Source organism: Biomphalaria glabrata, chromosome 14 (assembly GCF_947242115.1).
Source record: "Biomphalaria glabrata chromosome 14, xgBioGlab47.1, whole genome shotgun sequence".
Lineage (NCBI taxonomy): Eukaryota > Metazoa > Mollusca > Gastropoda > Planorbidae > Biomphalaria > Biomphalaria glabrata.
Window position 1 is genome coordinate 25238243 of NC_074724.1, and position 20376 is coordinate 25258618.

Genomic DNA, 20376 nt, shown 5'->3' on the forward strand with positions numbered 1-20376 from the left:
AGATTCCTGACCTGCTACGACTAGATTCCTGACCTGCTGCGACTAGATTCCTGACCTGCTGCGATTAGATTCCTGACCTGCTGCGACTAGATTCCTGACCAGCTACGATTAGATTCCTGATCAGCTACGACTAGATTCCTAGCTTCGATATTTATTACACCATTGCTATGCAAGATGCCAGCTGGCCTTGATTAAGGAATTCAATAATACTTCCTCCCCCCCCTCCTCCTCTTAGAAGCTTTAAGATTTCATGTGTCGAAAAGGAGTTGTATCATACTGTATGTATGATTTACAGAAAGCCATTTCAATGCATGATCCACTTTTACAATTATTTATACGTTTCTATGTATCCAGAAGTTCATCTGTTGCCCCAATACGCTTTTCAGCATAATGTTCATTGCCATGCTGAAAGACGCACAGAAAGCATTGGAGTTGGCATACGATATCGCACCGATGCAAGCTTATTTAATGCCCAGAGACTCAAGGCAAGGACCAAGGTAAACTACGACTGCATCAGAGACCTGCTATTCGCAGATGACTGTGCCTTAAACGCCGCAAACGAAGAAGACTTTCAAAAGATCATGTCCCTCTTCGCTAATGCCTACAAAAATTGCAAGTCCATAGGAAATGAGAAATGTGCTCATCTTCGACCACGAAGGAGGAGCTATAATATAACAATGTCATTGAAAGCTGTAGATTCACGTTTGTCTGAAGAACTAATAGAAGTCACCTTCTCGAAATAAAACAATTTAAATCTTCAATTTGAAATCATAAAGAGAAACATACTGTATATTTTTTTGAAAACAAAGCTTATATTAAGTGACTTAATAAATCTGTGCGATTAGAAATAGTTTTACCAATTGTTTTTAATATTTTTTTATTATTTTTATTTATTTATTTATTTTTTGGTTTTAGCTTTCTCGGTGCGCAGTGATCCTTTCAATTGTGTGGACCAGTTGTAAAAGGGGGGAGGGAAGAAGGGGGGTATCGTGTGAATGTTTACAGGATCGTTTTTTAAATGCATAAAAAATGTTCACTCAGGGCTCAAGAGTCCAGAAGGGGACTAATTCAACTTATACTACCACATCTGTTAAGTACGATTTCTTTCCCTTATTCAAGATACCAAACAAAATAATTAATTACCAGTAGTAATTAACTAATTAGTTATTTTTTTAATTGATTCTTGTGTTCTCAGGTAAAAGAAATAATTGTGTAAAATTTCAGCTTAACCCGAGATTGGGTGTGGGAGCATATTGTGAACAGCCTTTTTACCAGACAGACAGAGTGAGTTGATATAAGCTTTGTAAAAAGTTTGAATAACACACTAATAGCATGTTAAATAACCTGATTTCAACAGCAGATTATTACATGACAACCAACTTTTACAAGTAACGTGACCTTACACTCAAATCAGTTACGGCTTCGTAGAAGTAATGTAACACTCATTGCTTGTACCTCTTATAGGAGGTAATAAATAAGTATCTTTCCCCCTGTTTACCCTTAACAGTCATGGGCCCGGACGCAATTAACACCTTTGCGCCATGGTGGCTACGCCACTGCTTGTTTCCGTTACACGTAATATCTCTGCCTAACTTCTAGAAGGGCTGTATTAAGTGTACAGGACCCTAATTGAAACAATATTGTCTTAAGGTGCAGACCATTGTGATGTTTGGCAAATGTCGTGGCTTGAACCAGGAACAGTACTTTCCCAAGACAGGGGGACGACAGTTTGGGAACCTCTACGTAGAACATATCAACACCACCAAGACAGACTCTGTGACCACGAGGAACCTCAAAATATGTGTGATGGGGATATCAGGCGTAGAGAAGAGAGCGCTGAGACATGTATGTAGGTTTAGAGATATATACATAGGCTCACGCAAATGTAGGTTCATGGACATGTATGTAGGTTTAGAGATATATACATAGGCTCACGCAAATGTAGGTTCATGGACATGTATGTAGGTTTAGAGATATATACATAGGCTCACGCAAATGTAGGTTCATGGACATGTATGTAGGTTTAGAGATATATACATAGGCTCACGCACATGTAGGTTCATGGACATGTATGTAGGTTTGGGGACATTTAAAGAGCTAAAGTATACACAGGTTATATGGTGCACTATAGTGTACAAAAACAAGCATAGAGCCAAGTAACATGCATATAAAGTGCAAAGTTAAACAGGTAGACTTAATCAACATACATATAATTAGTTACTAAAAACAAATATAAAGAACTAAATACGTATTAAAGGCTAAATATAGTACATAAAGAGCTAAATAGCGCACATATAAGGGCTAAATCACACACATAAAGTTCTAAGTAAAACACAACTAAGAAGCTAAATTAAAACAGATATAAAGAGCTAAATTGATAGACACACACATTAAGAGCTATTCAACAAAAGTTATAATTGGAATTATTACAAAGTGCTTTTTTAAATCTTTTTTCACGATCGGTAGCGACGGAATTGGGTTGATAGTTTGATACTAAACTTTCGTTAGCGACGGAATTGGATTGATAGTTTGATACTAAACTTTTGTGGCGATTGTTTAGTTTCAGATCAAGAATTGGGAAGACTCCGACACATTGTCAGCTAAAAGAATTGATCAGGTCCCGAATGGTATAACAGACCTGCTTGACCTGATAGAGAAAGTATTAGATTGGCAGGTGGTTGCAAACAGGTATAGAAATGGTAGAAGTACTAAAAGTTAAATTAGTTTTGGTGTCAGCGGAGTTAGGACGGAGGCTAGCTATTCGAAGCTGACTGGGACATGATACTTGTACAATGCATCGACATAGCAATAGCTCGGGAGTCCTTTAAGCCAAGAGCACCCTCTCGCTTCCATCTAGTGCCGGCCCTGTAAATGTTTCACGTTGGTTCAGTTTATTTTTTTCATTTTCTCTTTTTCCTCTCTCGTTCTCTCTCTTGCTCTTTTTCTTTCTGCCTGTTACTCTCTTTCTCTATATCTCTTTCGCTCTATCTTTGTGACGCAGCTTTGTCGCTGTGTACTATAAGGACCACCCAACCAGTAACTAATAGTTTCTTGCCAAAATAGAACTGAATCTTGCAAATTGTCAAAACCATTTCTGTTTTGTCTTCGCCGTTTCAGATCTCCAAAACTAGCATTGGCATTGTCAAGTACAAACATACAGCGTTCTTTTCTAAGTCTATGTGGGTTTTTTTTTTTTTGTTGATTTTTTTTTTGTGTAAATCATTTGCAATGAATTGGCCAGTAATCTCCGCAGTTTCTGATTTTATTTCCTCTAGTTTAAGTTGCATTACTACTCATGCTATTAATGCAAATTGAAATAAAGATCGTGTAGAGAAAACACTGAAAGGCTGAAGCTTTTAAATAATTAATCAAATTGCGGGTTGCTAAAAGTAATGAAAAAAATAGTAATGTGACCTTTTAGACCTTTCTATGTATAGGACAGATGATGTAAAGGTCATCTGTCTTGATAACTTACGGTTAACGAGGGTGTCTATTATCAGGTACCCACTAGACAGTCCTGAAAATCCCCAAGTTCTAAAATCCCGGTCATTAACGCAGTTTAGACCAATAGCTCGCTGCCACGTCACAGGTCAAAATTGCCTACATGTTATGACGTTGCAGGTCAGTTTTCAGGCCTTCTGTGACGATCGAACTCGGTTTAGGTAATCACGTTTTGGTCCCGCCCATATGGCCTAAGGAAACTTGTATGAATACACTCTTCGAGCTGTGGCACACATTTCACAAAATCTAAATCAGGGCCTGCTCTAGTAGTCCAGCTGAAAACCTTTTTCCTTTACAGGCGCACCAAACCAGTCGTTGTCGTCTGCGGTAATGGCGCCACTCTGTCCGGGCTGTTCGTCGCGAGCCAGGTCATCTGTGAGAAGATGCGTGAAGATAAAGAGGTGGACCTTTACCACACAGTCAAACACATCAAGAGGAGGCGCCCCATGATAGTGGCAGACTTCGTTAGTTAATCTTTAGTTTTTACAAAGCTTAAAGTAACTTACTTCGTTTTACATTAGACATAGACATGACTCGACATTAGACATAGACATAACTGGACATTAGACATAGACATAACTGGACATTAGACAAAGGCTTACCTCGACATTAGACTAAAACATACCTCGACATTAATCAAAGACATACCTCGACATTAAACTGGTTTAAAAATTGTGTCCAGGACCAGTACCGTTTCTTGCACCAAGTACTCTGGCAATATATCATCAACTTCATACCGGAAGCTCAGAAACTCCTAAAGTTAAATGAACTTGAGAACAAAAGTTCAGGTAAGGATGGCCATGTATGATCAGCTTCAAGTTTACGTAAAGAACGCTAGATTCATTTTGGATGGTCATGTAGGATCAGCTTCAGGTTTACGTAAGGAACCCTAGAGTCATTATTGGATGGCCATGTCCAGTTGTTTTGGTCAGCTTCGTTTACGAATGTCCATGTTTAAGTATATATATTTTATCGTGATATCAATGGTAAAAGGGGATGACAAATGACCACGCAGACATCATCGGGACCCTAAACATACCTACGTAGATTCTTTTTACCTGTCAGAGAGCGGAGTTCTAATAAAGAAAATCAGAGCTGGAAGGACTTAATCCTCCCGTAGTGCTTAAGCAAGAATCTGGGCCGTTTGGCGTAATGCCTTGTAGCTACAATACAAGTCGTGCTCTCGGAGTTGGGGACACTCGTACAAGATATGCGACACTGTTTCGACGCTCTCTCCACAGTGACGGCAATGGGAGTCGTAGTTTGGACAGATTTGGGCAAGGTATGCCCCAACAGGACAATGTTCCGTCCTACACTGTGCAATGATTGCTTGTTCTGACCTCCTCAATCCTCGAGTTGAAGCTCGATTGGAACGATAGAAATGTCGATTCCAAGGCTGCCACGTCATCAGAAAATTGTTCAAAAGAAGGTGTTGAAGGGAACTATAATTTTCTGTGTTGCCCTGAAATAACTTGAACATATTCATAGTAACAAGAACATTTTTTTAAAAATAACATATTACAAGCCTTTTTTTGGATGAGTACATATAGAACTTATTAACAATTCATTTAAGATGATGCATCTATTGTTAATTCAGTTTTAAAGTACATTTATGAAAACGGATTTAAGTAAATATCATTTTGCTTACACCCATTCTAAATATAATTCTTACACAGATGATGAGTCTGCAACAGATGAGCTTGCATCCCACAGCCCTATCAATGAAGCTTACAAAGAAATGAGAAGATCCTTTTCGGGGAGATATTCTCCAGAGAAGAAAGAACGAGATTGGATGGATGACGACTTCAGCGACATGCAGCAACTGCAGCAAATGAACGACGAGCAAGAGCGTGGTTTTGTCAGGCTGGCGTCAAGCACAAGACGATTTGAGTCGCACAAATCGTTTTCTAAGAATCAGTCGGCAGTGTCGTCTAGTCAGTCCATGGAGACGAACGCTGGCAAGTGTTCCTGCCTGCCAGTGCGCCGTAAGAAAAGCCCACGTGGCAAAGGTTGTTGCCGTGGGAACAGCAAGAAGTCTTTAGAGGAGGAAGATGAGGATTTCCGCCCAAGAAGCCTTCGAAGCATCAAGCAGGGACTGGGAACTGCACCGGGGATCGCTTCAGCGCGATTGCGTCCTTCTTCGACAGATGACCCGTTTGGCGAGGCTGGTCTGAGCATTCCCAGAAGGGCCGTGGACAGAGAACTTTCTTCCAGAACTTCAACCTTTAAGGCTGAAAGCGGAGCTTCAAAACACCGCCCAGAAAATCAAAAGGATGAGGACCTAAGGATTTCAACACATGGCGGTCGAAACACGAGCAAAATGTTTAAAAAGAAAAAAGTACGTAAGTATGTTGACACAGCTTCTGGGTCCAACACAGTTTTTTCTCAGGGAAGTGGATCTTTAAACTATTCAATGAATCCACTAGAGCGCGACAGAAGCTGGATGCATAACGAGCGTGACATTGACGACATCATTCGAGAACTTTACTCTAACAGAGCCAACCAAGCTCTCGGTAGCAGACGAGAAAGTATGCGCAACACTTATCCTTACGCCGAGATAGAAGAACCATTTTCAGAACAACAAACGGGTGAACAGCGTGGAAACCACATTCAAACTTTAGAAACAACAATGAATTCCCATTATCAGACTTTTAATTATCCAACTGACTATCAATCTGGCTATAGAAGAAAAAGTTTCGCTTCTCATCCGAAGTATGGTCCGCCTGGACGATATCCATTTGTTTCGAGGGAGCCAAGGTCATCTGTGAATGAACCATATTTTAACGAGCTCCCTGACCAGCGCAAACGTAGTCGGACTTTCCGTCACTCTAGGCACAGCGCGAACGTTCCTCAAGACTTTGAAGATGCTTTTGAAGATGACGAGTTTCAGGAGGAGCATATGGTCTGCTATCGTCACAGTTCCCCCATGACTGAGAATGCAGCACGTAGTCAAACCTATCGAGACAATTTTTCTTATGACGTAAGTGAACGAAGGCGGCCCAAGAGAAATGAACAGATGTGGCCTAATGAGGCTCTGGATGATGACAGCGAGGACAAGCCCAAGACATGGCCACGAGAAGTTGTCAAAACATTCCCAACGAGGTCGACTTCTAAGCCCTACACAAACCAGAGCATGACTCACGAAAACTATAAATCTAGGAATCTTAAAAGAAGTTCTGATCAAAGAGAACCAGATTCCAGGTCAGCAAGCTACGGAAATTGGAAACCACAAAAAGAAGTTTATCATAGAGCAAGACAGCCGGCAGCTGGATTCGAAACCATCTCTGAAGAAAATACTCTCTCAGATAGCAGCTTTCATGAGGCTTTTTCTTCCAGCCTCCAGCCTGAAGAACATCAAGAAAAGATGCCTCGGCCTCATAGCCGCATGCTGGGTAATCAGCCGCCATTAACAACTTCTCAGTTGGAGCCTAATGACGAGAACGGTCAATATTATGTCTGTTACAGAAAGTCACCTTCTCGCCCCATGCCCGAACCTCCCATTTACGTTACCGAACAAAGAAGCTCTTTATCGAATCCGAGAAATAATGCACAGCCATCGATGACAGACTATCAGAGAGCAACAATCAATGAAGAGCGAAGCAGGTCTTCACCCGACAAGCAAAGAAAAAGCTCACTATCTGCACAAGATCGAGATGGTGTTCGCTTGCAAGAAGCACATTCCATGCTTGACGAGGACAATCTCAACTTTAGGACTCGAAGGAAAAGCGATGTACAAGGCTCAAAAGACTTTGCCTTTGCTGCAGGCGACGACGAAGCGGATGAGGCTAGAGCCAGCAGAAGGACAAGTAGCTTGCCATTGAAGACTGCAGATTCCGAATTCCTTCCGGAAAAACGAACCACACCATACGATGAGATGTTTCAGGAAAAACTACAGAGTCAACGCCCCAGCTTAAAGAACCAAGGGGGTGAAGTACCACAGGAAACACCGCTAGATGATAGAGATCGTAAAGCGGAAATAATGAACAGACCTAGATCTGGATATGTTGATGCTACCCCAGAACATCAGCAGCTGTTGGAGAAGAATTTAACTTCTAAAACCACGCCCATCCGCGCAGAAGATTCCAAAAATAGAACATCGCAAGAGTTAACCGCCGTTAGTTCAAGCATTTCTGACTCGACCAGTACCCGCGAAAGTCGGGAGAGAATGATGCTGGAAGATTTGGACGCTGACGACAACGATCTTACCGCGACCTCTCAACGACGTCCAAAGAACGAGGGCAGACCAGATACTGACTTGCCGAGGCAGAGCCAGACTTTGGTCAAACAAGGTTGGTAGTTGATCTAACTTTAAATTTTTAAAGTTTGAATGGCAATATGTAAGAGTTGGCTTAGAGAGTCTTTATACTATTGACAAAAATTATATCAACTCACTCTGTCTGGTAAAAAGTTTTAACAAGCGCAATCATTTATCGGCGAAAATAATACATAAATCAATTAAAAAAATTAACCAGTTTCTCGATTAATTACTGGTAATAAATTATTTTATTTGATACCAACAAGGGAAATGAGTCCTATACACAGAAATGGATAAATGTGTAGGGTTTTGTCCTCTTAGATAATTGTATACGTTATTTCTCCCACACCCATTCTCAGATCAAGTTGAAACTTTAAACAAGTATTTATTGTACCTAACAAGATTCATTAACCAATTAGTCAATTTATTAATAATTATTTTATTTGATGTCGCATGAAGGAAATAACTTGTACATTATTGAAAGATATAGTTGTAAGTGTAGAGCTTTCTTTATCTAAGCTTTAATTGAATCAAGCCGCGACGCAGCGCTACTCAAGATCTGTACAAGTGTTACTTTCATTGTTTTCTAATCTCTGCTGTCTTGAATCATTCAGTGTGACCAATGTCCATTTCTTTCTTATCTCTACTGTCTTCTATCATTCAGTGTGACCATTGTCCATTTCTTTCTTATCTCTACTGTCTTGAATCATTCAGTGTGACCAATGTCCATTTCTTTCTTATCTCTGCTGTCTTCAATCTATCAGTGTGACCAATGTCCATTTCTTTCTTATCTCTGCTGTCTTCAATCATTCAGTGTGACCACTGTCTGAGACTTGTCCGTTTCTTGGTGTTGCAAAAAAAAATAAATAATAATCTTGCTGCAAGAGACGACAAAAAATCCCCCTTTGGGTCAGGTCAGGATTTTGTGATTTTACCATCACAAAAGAGATACAAGACACCGATAGCAAAGACAAACAGACACACACACTCTTTTGTTCCCCTGGCAATCAAATCATTAAATAGAAACAATTTGATATAAACTTATCATATGTAAATTATCAGTGAGTCATGTGTGAATGTACATTTTTTTTATAGTTACAATGTTTCCTTTGATGTAATGCACAAATTGTAAGATGAATTTCCTTACGGACTATTATTATTATTATTATATAATTTAATTCCTAGTTAACTGTTGTTGGCAAATAGTCCACCAATCACTTCTTTAATGTCAACTAAATGCAGTCCTCACTTACTGCACCCTTGATCTATAACACTTATTAATTTGGCCACTTCTTATTTTTGTCTAAATGGAATGTATATTTATAAATCTCTGCTTCATGTCGCCCCACGACCTACACTGCATGCAATTGTTTAGAGCTTGGAGTAGACGTAGACTTCTTACATATTTCTGGTTCGAATTGTTTTCAGCGACTGTTCCTGAAGTGGGTGGAGCCGAATCTCCAATTTACAACCAATCAGCAAGGCGCATTTCATTTGCAAGAGAGGCCTTCAAACCGAAGTCCTCCAGAAACGACTTGAATGGAAGGTAACTCGTTATTGGAGACGCATGGATCTGGAATATGTAACGCGATGTCAACCAAATTAGAAGTGCAGTCATATATGTTTTAATGTTTTAGTAGGTCTATATTTTTTGTAGCACGAAACAATAATACCGCAACATTCATGCTTGTATATAGCAGTGCACGGTGTTTTAAAAATAGTCTTACAGAAGGATTTTAAAAAATTAATTAAATTCAAATATGGTTGTCAGGCTGGCTGTGATGGTCGTTGTCTAGGGGGTTGGATCAATGGGAAGAAACTCCAAGCCTCAATTCAATCTTTTGACGACAGGGCATTGTAACCTTACAAATGGAGCACTAATATCCTCTCCAAAGAGACTCGACACATAGATCTAGATATGACTTCATTGAATAACTTTTTAAGCAATAACTTATTTACACAAAATCATCTGATACACTCACAGAAAATACATTAAACATGAGCTAACATAGGAAAAGACTTTCCTACTAAACAACTCTAGACTAACTCAAACTAGTCTCCAGTTACCAACTCTCTCTCTCTCTCTCTCCAGATTCCAGATAAGTAAAAATTCATAATTTTCCACTGCATGAAGAAGATTCTGTGCACTGCTTCTAGTGTCCATTCTTTCAGTTGTTGATACAGAAAGTTTCTCCAACAGCTTGATGATTTTGTCGAGATGCAAGAAAACTGACGACGTAGCTTCTTCTCTTGCGTATCACCTTGTATTGCTCTCCTTTTTAAACTCCAGGCTCTAACTTCTTTCAGTTTAACTCATCTCTGGGGTGATTTGGAAAAAAAAGTTGAACAATTCATGTACAGTTCCAAAAAAGGTGACAATTGCTGGATCTATCTCAGCTAAATAAAGAGCTGCCAGGTTGTGAGAGTGATTATCACAGTTCAGAAATGTTGCCTTTGGATTTATGTTTTACAGACGTTTCTGCATGCCAGACATACGGCCACTCATTGAAGCTGTGTTATCATAGGTTTTACCTCTACGGTACGCTGTTTTGTACCCCCAATCTGGTCAACTCTTTATTTTCGGCTTGGGGGAAGTTCCCATAGAAAGAATAACATTTTTTTAATTTCACAAATAAAAAATATGCCATGATTGTGAAATTTCCTCTAACGAAGAGACATACATATTGTTTTTTTTTATTCATTTTCCCAATTCACTCTTTTATCACTCTATAAGAACAGTTTCTTTTTTTTTAATTTATAAAAAGCATGTTTCCATGGGATTGAGGAACGATGAGAAGACTGGTAATAACTCGAGTGTAAAGTTTTATTTTTAAATTAAAGAAGCCGAACCCGAATAATGGACAATTCTCGCATTATTAAGAATAATTATTGGATCTGTTATACCCGATTCTGTACATTTAGCTTCAAGGTTAATTAGCGTAGTATTAGTATTTGTAAAGGTAACATGATACTATGCCGAAAAAAAAAAAAGTTATGACCAATTTCCAACAGGTCTATAAAAGGGACATCAGTATTGGAGGTGAAAAACTGACTATTGTTAGCAGCTTCAAATTCCTCGGAGCTATTGTCTCAGATGAGGGAACGAAACCCGAACTACTGGCCCGAATTGCACAGTCCACAGCAGCCCTTCCAAAACTTAAAATAATTTGGAAAGACAAAGGCTTAGCCTTCGGCACCAAAATCAGACTGATGCACTCCCTGGTCATGGCCACATTTTTATATGCTTGTGAGTCTTGGACGCTGACTGCAGAGCTAGAGAGGAGGATCCTAGCAATGAAATTGAGATGCTACAGAAGGATCCTAGGTATCACATTCAAAGACCGCATCACAAACTAGGGCTACTGTAGCAATTGGACCCCATGATGACCTGCTAACTATCGTAAAAAATGCAAGCTTAAAATATCTGGCCATAGTATAAGATCTTCGGAGCTCGCAAAGACCTTCCTTCGGGGAACAGTACCAGGAAAAAGAAGAACAGGCAGACAGAGAAAGAAAACTTAAAAAAAAAACTTTAAGGTCTGTTGGAAAAAATATTTAAAAAATGTCAACAAAGTCAACTTACTGAATGACCTAGATCTAGGTTCAGTATTTGTTATAAAGTTAACCCATATATGTTGAAAAAAAGACACCCGTTGACACTATTTGTCACTCAAATACATTAATTTATGTATTTACAAACAAATTTCGGACACTCATTTGGGAGCCCCCCTCAAGTGGGGGCCCGGGGGATCTTCAAATTCTCCCCCCCCCCCATCCCTAGCTACGCCACTGCGTAGGATTGAATCGCACTATTGAAATCACATAAAATAGATTCTTCAAGCCAAACTAGTTATAAGAATTGATCGAACCAACAAAATCAAGTTTATAACATTCTCAAAACCAAGAACACATTAGATCAATCAAGAACAACTCCTGATCTACTTCTATTTACCCAGTGTTTCACACACTTTATCCTTAACAGAACACTTTGCACATTCTGAGTATTTAGCAGAACAGTTTGCTAAGTTTCTTTTAGAGAGATTCATTCGCGTGGCGGCCCACTAGTTCATTATTCTAGTAGTTCGGGGAACACCTATTCAGAGCTCGAGGAACACGAGGGTACCGAGGAACACAGTTTGGGTAACACTGCCCTAGCGAACAATAGCACGGTTTGAGACTAGGTAACAACTCTGAGAACTCGTGGCCTACTCAGGAATGTGACAACAGCTTATGTCTTTCTTGTACAATAATTATAATCGCCATGACTTTATGTCATATTTCTATTTGAATGACATGTTTTCCATCTTTCTATAGAAATAAATTTCTGTTTGATTTATAGATCTATGTTTAATTGTATGTTTCCTGAAATTAACAAGAATTTTAAAGCTCTTTGAAAACAAAATACATTTTGATGACATCGACAGAAAGAGCAATGCTACGATGTCTAGTCCAGCAGCTGGGCCTGGGGTCAAGCATATAATGTGCCGACCACTCCCTTCACCTACAAAAGGTTCGCCGGTCAACTCAAAACATGGGGAGATGGCCACCGAAGAGCCACAATGTCTTGCCAGCAGCACCCCCAGAGAGCCACACCGTCCTGCCAGCAGCACCCCCAGAGAGCCACACCGTCCTGCCAGCAGCACCCCCAGAGAGCCACAGAGGCGCCCAGATGCAGACGACACCACAGAGTTACAGTGGACGACGTCTGAAGATTGCAGCATCATGTCGCCGCCTGGAGTTTCTCGCGGGAAAGTCGGAGAAATGGTTAGGTATGTAGTCAACCAAAGCTTTTTTTTTTGTTCTTGGGGGTTTGGAGATAAGAAAAGAGGATAATGTTTAGGACATTGATGTTGAGGACATTGATGTTCAGGACATAGATCCCCATGTAGTAGAGGCTAACAAGGTTAATCTGACATAAGGAAATATTATTCAATATTATTCTAGAGCTTATCAAGTATATGAATCGAAAACTTGATTAGTTCAGAATCAGTGAAAATACAAATACAGTAATCATCTAGCCACCACGTTCTCAAGCTGTGGGGCGTTATAGGAAGGAACAGGGTTTATGTACCTTGGTTTAATTACTTAGTTACTCAATTACTTAGCTTATATACTCACTCTGTCTGTCTGGTACAAGTTTTGTACACATTATTTCTGCCACACCCATTCTCGGAGCAAGTTAAAACGTAACACAATTATTTCTTGTCTCTAACAAAACACGGTAAAATAAACAATAAAAATTAACAATTAATTAATTAATTATTTTGTTGGTATAAAAAAAGGGAAATAAATGTCACCTATGGAGGGATGTGGAGGCGTGGTGGCTGAGAGGTAAAGCGCTTGGCTTCTAAACCGGGGGTCCCGGGTTCGAATCCTTGTGAAGACTGGGATTTTTATTTCGGGATCCTTGGCCGCCTCTGAGCCCACCCAGCTCTAATGGGTACCTGTCATTAGTTGGGGAAAAGTAAAGGCGGTTGGTCGTTGTGCTGGCCACATGACACCCTCGTTAACCGTAGGCCACAGAATCAGATGACCTTTGCATCATCTGCCCTATAGACCACAAGGGAAACTTATTTTGTATTGAGAGATGTGATTGTATTAATGGAGCTATTTCCTTAAGACATGTTGAATACGGCCTTCTCCCACTTCCCATTCTCAGATCAAGTGGACATTTCGCACAAATATTCATAGTCGGTGACAATACATGATTAGTTGTAATTAATGTTACACAAAAGGGAGCTTATTCCTACAGTATTGAGATATATTATATTAGTATATATATATATATATATATGTTTATTTATTTATAGTTATAAATTAGTATTAGTTATTTGGCAGTTCTTCTCCTTAGATAAGCCTTGTTTTCTAATAAAATTTTTAGCTTGTTTGTGTGTTGTGGGTGGTTGGGGGGGGGGGGAGGGGACATCGCAAGTAAAATGTTTAAAAACACAATGTTCTCGCCTCATTTCTAACAAAAACATAAAGAGCAATCTTCAATCTCTACACGCGAAACTGTTTCCTCTTACAACACTAAGATATCGTAGAGTGACGTAGAGCACTGGTTCTCGAACTATTGTTCGTGGGCCATTTCCAGACTGTGACTTTTCTATTCGAGTTGCTGAGGTACAGTTCATATGATTCGACCCGCGTGGGGGGAAATCTCACTGGCTCCCCAGAGCCCAAAAATAGTTGGTTGACCACACTCCCCTAGTTGGTTGACCACGGGGAGTGCCGTGTTGCTTCTCTAAATGTCTCTGTGGAACTTTAGGTCAACAGAATGTAAGAATTGAAAATGTAGGTCATAATGATGTCACTAATTTAACTTTGGCCTCGAGTAGGTTTCGATTCCAGATAGCACAGCGTCATAGTCTGGAAATGGCCCGCGAGCAATTAAAATGTAAATATTTTTTAACAATTTTAGACATTTTATTTTAGTGGTTACATAGTTACATAGTTACATAGTTACATAGTTACTAACTATTGTTACAAATACAAGTAGGCCAGTGAGGAGATTGAAACCCACGACAATCTGAACAATCTGAACGGTAAAACCAGTATAAGCCACCTGGCAATGGGACATAACCTGTCTACATGGGGGACACAACCTACCTGCCAATGGGACATAACCTGTCTACACGGGGGACACAACCTACCTGGCAATGGGACATAACCTGTCTACACGGGGGACACAACCTACCTGGCTATGGGACATAACCTGTCTACACAGTGGACACAACCTACCTGGCAATGGGACATAACCTGTCTACACGGGGGACACAACCTACCTGGCTATGGGACATAACCTGTCTACACAGTGGACACAACCTACCTGGCAATGGGACATAACCTGTCTACACGGGGGACACAACCTACCTGGCTATGGGACATAACCTGTCTACACAGTGGACACAACCTACCTGGCAATGGGACATAACCTGTCTACACGGGGGACACAACCTACCTGGCTATGGGACATAACCTGTCTACACAGTGGACACAACCTACCTGGCAATGGGACATAACCTGTCTACACGGGGGACACAACCTACCTGGCTATGGGACATAACCTGTCTACACAGTGGACACAACCTACCTGGCAATGGGACATAACCTGTCTACACGGGGGACACAACCTACCTGGCAATGGGACATAACCTGCCTATACGGGGGACACAACCTACCTGGCAATGGGACATAACCTGTCTACACAGTGGACACAACCTACCTGGCAATGGGACATAATCTGTCTACACGGGGGACACAACCTACCTGGCTATGGGACATAACCTGTCTACACGGGGGACACAACCTACCTGGCTATGGGACATAACCTGCCTACACGGGGGACACAACCTACCTGGCTATGGGACATAACCTGTCTACACAGTGGACACAACCTACCTGGCGATGGGACATAACCTGCCTACACGGGGGACACAACCTACCTGGCAATGGGACATAACCTGTCTACAAAGGGGACATAACCGACCTGCTAAGAGGACATAACCATCCTACTAAAGTGAACATAATCTAGCTACTAAGGGAACATAACCTGGCTACTAAGGTAACATAACCTGGCTACTAAGGAAACATTACCTGGCTACTAAGGTAACATAACCTGGCTACTAAGGAAACATTACCTGGCTACTAAGGGAACATTACATGGCTACTAAATAAACATATCCTTGTTACTAAAGGAACATAACCTGCCTACTAAGTGAACATATTCTGGTTACTAAGGGAACATTACCTGGCTACTAAGTGAACATAATCTGGCTACTTAGGGAACATAACCTGTCTACTAAGTGAACATAACCTGGCTACTAAGGGAACATTACCTGGTTACTAAGGGAACATTACCTGGCTACTAAGGAAATATTACCTGGCTACTAAGGGAACATTACATGGCTACTAAGTGAACATAATCTGGCTACTTAGGGAACATAACCTGTCTACTAAGTGAACATAACCTGGCTACTTAGTGAACATAATCTGGATACTAAGGGAACATTACCTGGCTACTAAGTGAACATAATCTGGCTTCAAAGGAAACATAAACTACTAAGTGAGTATAACCTGGTTACTAAGGGAACATAACCTGGCTACTAAGGGACCATTACCTGGCTACTAAGGGAACATAACCTGGCTACTAAGGGAACCATCAAACGGTCAGATTTGTTAAACTTTGTTCCTTTTGTCTCCATATCTGTTCCGGCCTCCCCCCCCCTCCCCTTCTTGTCCAGTTTAAGACAAAGTACTTGAATGGTTCTCAAAGTGAGACATGACAGAACGTTGTCAGCACACTACTTTCTGTATCGTGCGAATCTTACTTGTATTGCAAGAATAAACAAGTGCAGATTCAGAGTTTGACTTTTATACCTATTACTTTCGTCAGATGTTCCTTTTAGCTTTAATCACAGGCTTAAAGAATTTCCACATAATGTAATTGTAATTGTAATGCATTCTAAGCCCAGAGAAATATACTGTGCCCTGTTTTATTTTAGACAAGTCTCTGTTCATTCTCAATTCTAAATGGTATGTTCCGTAGGATGAATTTACAAAATAAATCACCAAGGGAGCTCATCAAGTCTATAGATCTGGATTTCAAAAAGAGGATTACCTCCCCTGACATCACCGTTATTAGGCCAGGTTAATTTAAATTTGAAAATTACTTTTAAATACAAATTATGTTTAAGTCTGTGTTAGAAAATAAATGTTTACTTACACAAATCATTAAATAATGAGAATTTATTATTATTATTTTTTCACTATCAATAGTAATAACTATAAACAGGGCCGGCCCTCGCCGAAGTGAATTTGGAGGCCCCAAATGAAATAAAAAACAAATAGCGAAAAAATAAAATTACGCATTTTATTCCAAACCTAGTATTATACGAGAAAAGTTTCGCCATTTTTTCTCTAAAACAGTGCATAACAGTTTATTGGAGACTCTGCCTGGGTTACTTATGTCTAAGACCGTTCATGCCAAAAATGCATTAATAATTTTCATTGTCAATATGGCCTCCATTAAGGATACAACCCTAGTATCTTGGTGTTTTGTATAAAGATCATAAAGTTTTTCTTTATATCTCAATTTACAGTAGTTACACTATTCTTTTATGCCGCACATTACACCACATAAGTACAGTATCGGTACACCATAGAAAAATACTATCACTCTGTCAGTACACCATAGAAGTACACTATCTGTACAACATAGAAGTACACTATCACTACTCCACAGAAGTACACTATCAGTACTCCACAGAAGTAAACTGTCATTATACCAAAGCAGAACACTATGGTTACACCATATACGTATACTTAGCACTAGAAGGAAACTAAACCGCTACCGGTCAGCCCTCGACTGAAATGTAAATATATATCTTTTTGTTTCCCAGAAACAGGTTGTGGTAATGTCCAGGTCTCTCCCTCACGTCGGTAAGCAGTCGATCTAGTTCATGTTTGGTGATGTTGTTACGACCCAACCCTTCGATGTCATGTTGTATCAGTTTCTATATTTACCTTTTTTTTATAAAGTATTTCAAATAACTCCGTCTGTCTGTCTGGGTGGAGTTTTGTACACGTTATTTTTCTCCCACTTCCCATTCTCAGATCAAGTTAAGACTTTGCAATTCCGAATTTCCAAAATGCATTGCTTGCAATGTACATCTCCTTGTGACAAGGACGCAAGCGTCAACAAGAATTAACTTTAGAAAGAGCGGGACAAAATTCTTTTAAAGTGACAAAGTGTGAAAACTGAGGCAGGGGAGCATGCATTTTTAAATTGGGCGATCGTCGTCTAATATTGAAATTATTATTATAAATATTTGTGTTATATTTTTAATCGAAGGCAACCAATAACAGTACAATGTAAAGCCAAACGAGGACCCAGCTGCGAGGATTTGTGGGTCAAGGCCAAGGTATCTGGTGAAGACGATCAGTTGGACAACTCTTTTGACAACAGCACAGCCTCCTCCGATTATGACGTCAGCATTCATCTCAAATGACATCACTCCATAGTTCGGCTAGAATCTTTTTTTTTTTGTTTAAAGCGATTTCAAAATACTTCTATCAGAACGAATATAAATATCTCTTTTGATTTTCTTTCCTTCCAATAAAATGATTCTTTCAATTAGACTTTTTTGTTTTTGTTTCAGTTTGTTCTTACGCACTATTTCACTCAGTCCTGGCTGTTACCTTGACCTATACCTTTTGACACTCGCTGCGTAGACATAACCTTTGTCTGTTGGTTGTCAGTTTAGGTCGCGAGACCAATCGTTAAGTAGACCTGACCTGCGACGTCGCGACTGACGACTTGTGATTGGTCTAAACTGCCCACAGATTGCGACGTCAAAGTTCAACGTTAGGCCTTCTGTAACGTTTGGTCTCGGTCCTCGTGTGTATTACTTAGCCGTCCAATACTCTGAGGCAGGGGTGGACTGGCTATATGGGCAAACGGGCAAATGCCCGGTGGGCCGGTACCAAATGGGCCGGTCTGGTCGCGACTAAAGAAAAAAAATTCAATGCAGACAACTTTAAAAAATAGTGACAGCAGCGAGACACAAAGGCCCGAACAGGTTGTTTGAAATTCAACAAGAATATACAAAAAAATACACTATACACTGTACGTATCATCATTTGCAAAACGTTAGACCGTACATTCTGCTATGCACGAGCGGCATGGACTGCTTTGATGTCTTCGAGGTTGTGTTTGCCCTAATCATTTTGATGGACGGCATGGGCCTTTCATGGCTTTCCCATTTTTTTTTTGCTCCTTCCCTCCCCGTCTTTTAATGGTTCCAATGAAATTTAAACAAAAAGAGGGATGAGAGAGGTTAAGTTACAAAACATTGATATAACGCAGCAAAAAAAATAGGCGCGACAATTAGCTCTTTAACAAAACTTAATAGAAATCAACTTCAACACATACACACAGCCGCGAAATTGCAAACCACCCAACTTATTCACAGCTCAATATGGGTATAAAGCTCTATTTTCTGCGATTTGAAAAGAAAAAGTAAGCTTCTTTTTGTTTATTTTTAATAACATAGATCTAAAAATACTACACTTAAGGCTTTAAAAAAAATATTATTTAATTAAAAAATAAATCTAAATCAATTTTTATACTATTATAATTAATGGCAAACTTATGCTTAGTATGAAGTCATTAATGATGAAAATTATTACAATAATTACAATAATTTATGTAGCGCTGTCACATCCGATATTTAATGAAAGGAGATTTATATTTTAAATAATAGGTTATGGTATATTCATATACAAATCTCGTTTTTGAGAATGTACTAGGACGAAGCAAGAGCTTTTCACATTAAGTAAGTGCCACTCTAACCGTTCTGCTTTCTCTTATCTTTTAATGGAATGGGTTGCCTGAGTCAGCCAGAAAAAAACAATGATTTAGCATATTTTAAGTCACAGATCAACATGCATGACTAGATTGACACATCAAATGTGTAAGACGTGAAAATCTTATTTTTTGAAGAAACGTCTGTAATCTATAAGTAATACCAAAAAGCTTCAAACTCATTAGGCTGCTATTGTATTGTTTATAGGGTTACACCTATAATATAACACATGGGCGTAGCCGGAAGGGGAGGATCTTCAAACCATCACTTGCCTCAGACCTCATTGTCTGAAAGGGAAACTTTACTTACTGCCCCAGTGCAGCTAACTTAAGCAAACTACAGTCACCAAATTTCAGGAGTGTAGCCAAAAGGGGTTTTGTGGTTTCCCTTCCCCCTCCAATACAAAATCTAAAGCATTTTACCTTTTTCTACAGGTCGCTGGACTCCAGTGAATAGAAGCTTTGGTTTTTGAATTTTATTTAGCGGAAGTGTAGCAAGCTAATTGCACTGTAGATACCTCAGAATATGCATTTTTAAAGCTTAAAATAACGGAAATAATGCTTGGTTCCGGGGCTTAGCCCCGGACCCCACTGGGGGGAGCTCACAGCGCTTCCCCGGACTCCCTAGCTGCCCTTTGGCGGTGTGTACTGTCTTTCCACTAATTATAGGAAGAGAGTATTCTAGGGTAGAAAAAACGTTTGAAAGAATGAAATATCAGAAAGTGATGAAGATTAATTACATATACACACACGCTAATATATATATATATATATATATATATATATATATATATATATATATATATATATATATATATAAATTGCGGAGTGGGTTAAAAATCCCCCCCCCCGAAAATATATGACATGCCATTTGTGGGCCGGTTTATATGGTAATGCCGGGGCCGATTTTGATACCCAGTCCGCCCCTGCTCTGAGGTCACAGTCACGTGCAAAGATTTATTCAAGTGTAATCCATAATATATCGATCAGAAGGAGAAGATAGTCCTGCTTTGCGTGAACTTCAAGTTTACGATAGGATAAGTGATATTATAATTTTTGTGCTTGTTTTTTTTTTGGTACCGTATCATTGAATTTATAAGCTATTTTTCAATTGGACATTATGAATATGTAATCTATTGATAAAATCTCTTCCAGCTCATTGCGATAGGTGTATAATGGTGTGCTAGTAGAATTTCACTTTTTTTTTTTGGGTTCCGCGCTACATTTCTTCATTTCGTTTTGCCTTTTGTTTTTC

The 20376-nt window shown here is 39.6% G+C and overlaps 1 protein-coding gene and 1 long non-coding RNA gene across 2 annotated transcripts in view; one reads left to right on the top strand and one right to left on the bottom strand.

The window, feature by feature from the left end:
* LOC106077177 (uncharacterized) overlaps positions 1 to 17894 on the top strand; it is a 72577-nt gene extending 54683 nt beyond the window's left edge. The window contains exons 30-39 of the mRNA XM_056011183.1: positions 1651 to 1845; positions 2561 to 2688; positions 3800 to 3965; positions 4184 to 4289; positions 5178 to 7790; positions 9185 to 9302; positions 12181 to 12525; positions 16305 to 16405; positions 17158 to 17197; positions 17610 to 17894. Coding sequence (XP_055867158.1) covers positions 1651 to 1845; positions 2561 to 2688; positions 3800 to 3965; positions 4184 to 4289; positions 5178 to 7790; positions 9185 to 9302; positions 12181 to 12525; positions 16305 to 16405; positions 17158 to 17197; positions 17610 to 17766 — 3969 coding nt within the window. The 3' untranslated portion in view covers positions 17767 to 17894. The remainder of the gene's footprint in view (positions 1 to 1650; positions 1846 to 2560; positions 2689 to 3799; positions 3966 to 4183; positions 4290 to 5177; positions 7791 to 9184; positions 9303 to 12180; positions 12526 to 16304; positions 16406 to 17157; positions 17198 to 17609) is intronic.
* Positions 14332 to 14988, bottom strand: LOC129922932 (uncharacterized). The gene is made up of 3 exons (XR_008774864.1): positions 14758 to 14988; positions 14494 to 14713; positions 14332 to 14449 (listed from the first exon to the last, which is right to left on the bottom strand). It is a non-coding gene; the product is annotated as an uncharacterized LOC129922932 (long non-coding RNA).
* Positions 17895 to 20376: the final 2482 nt, after the last annotated feature.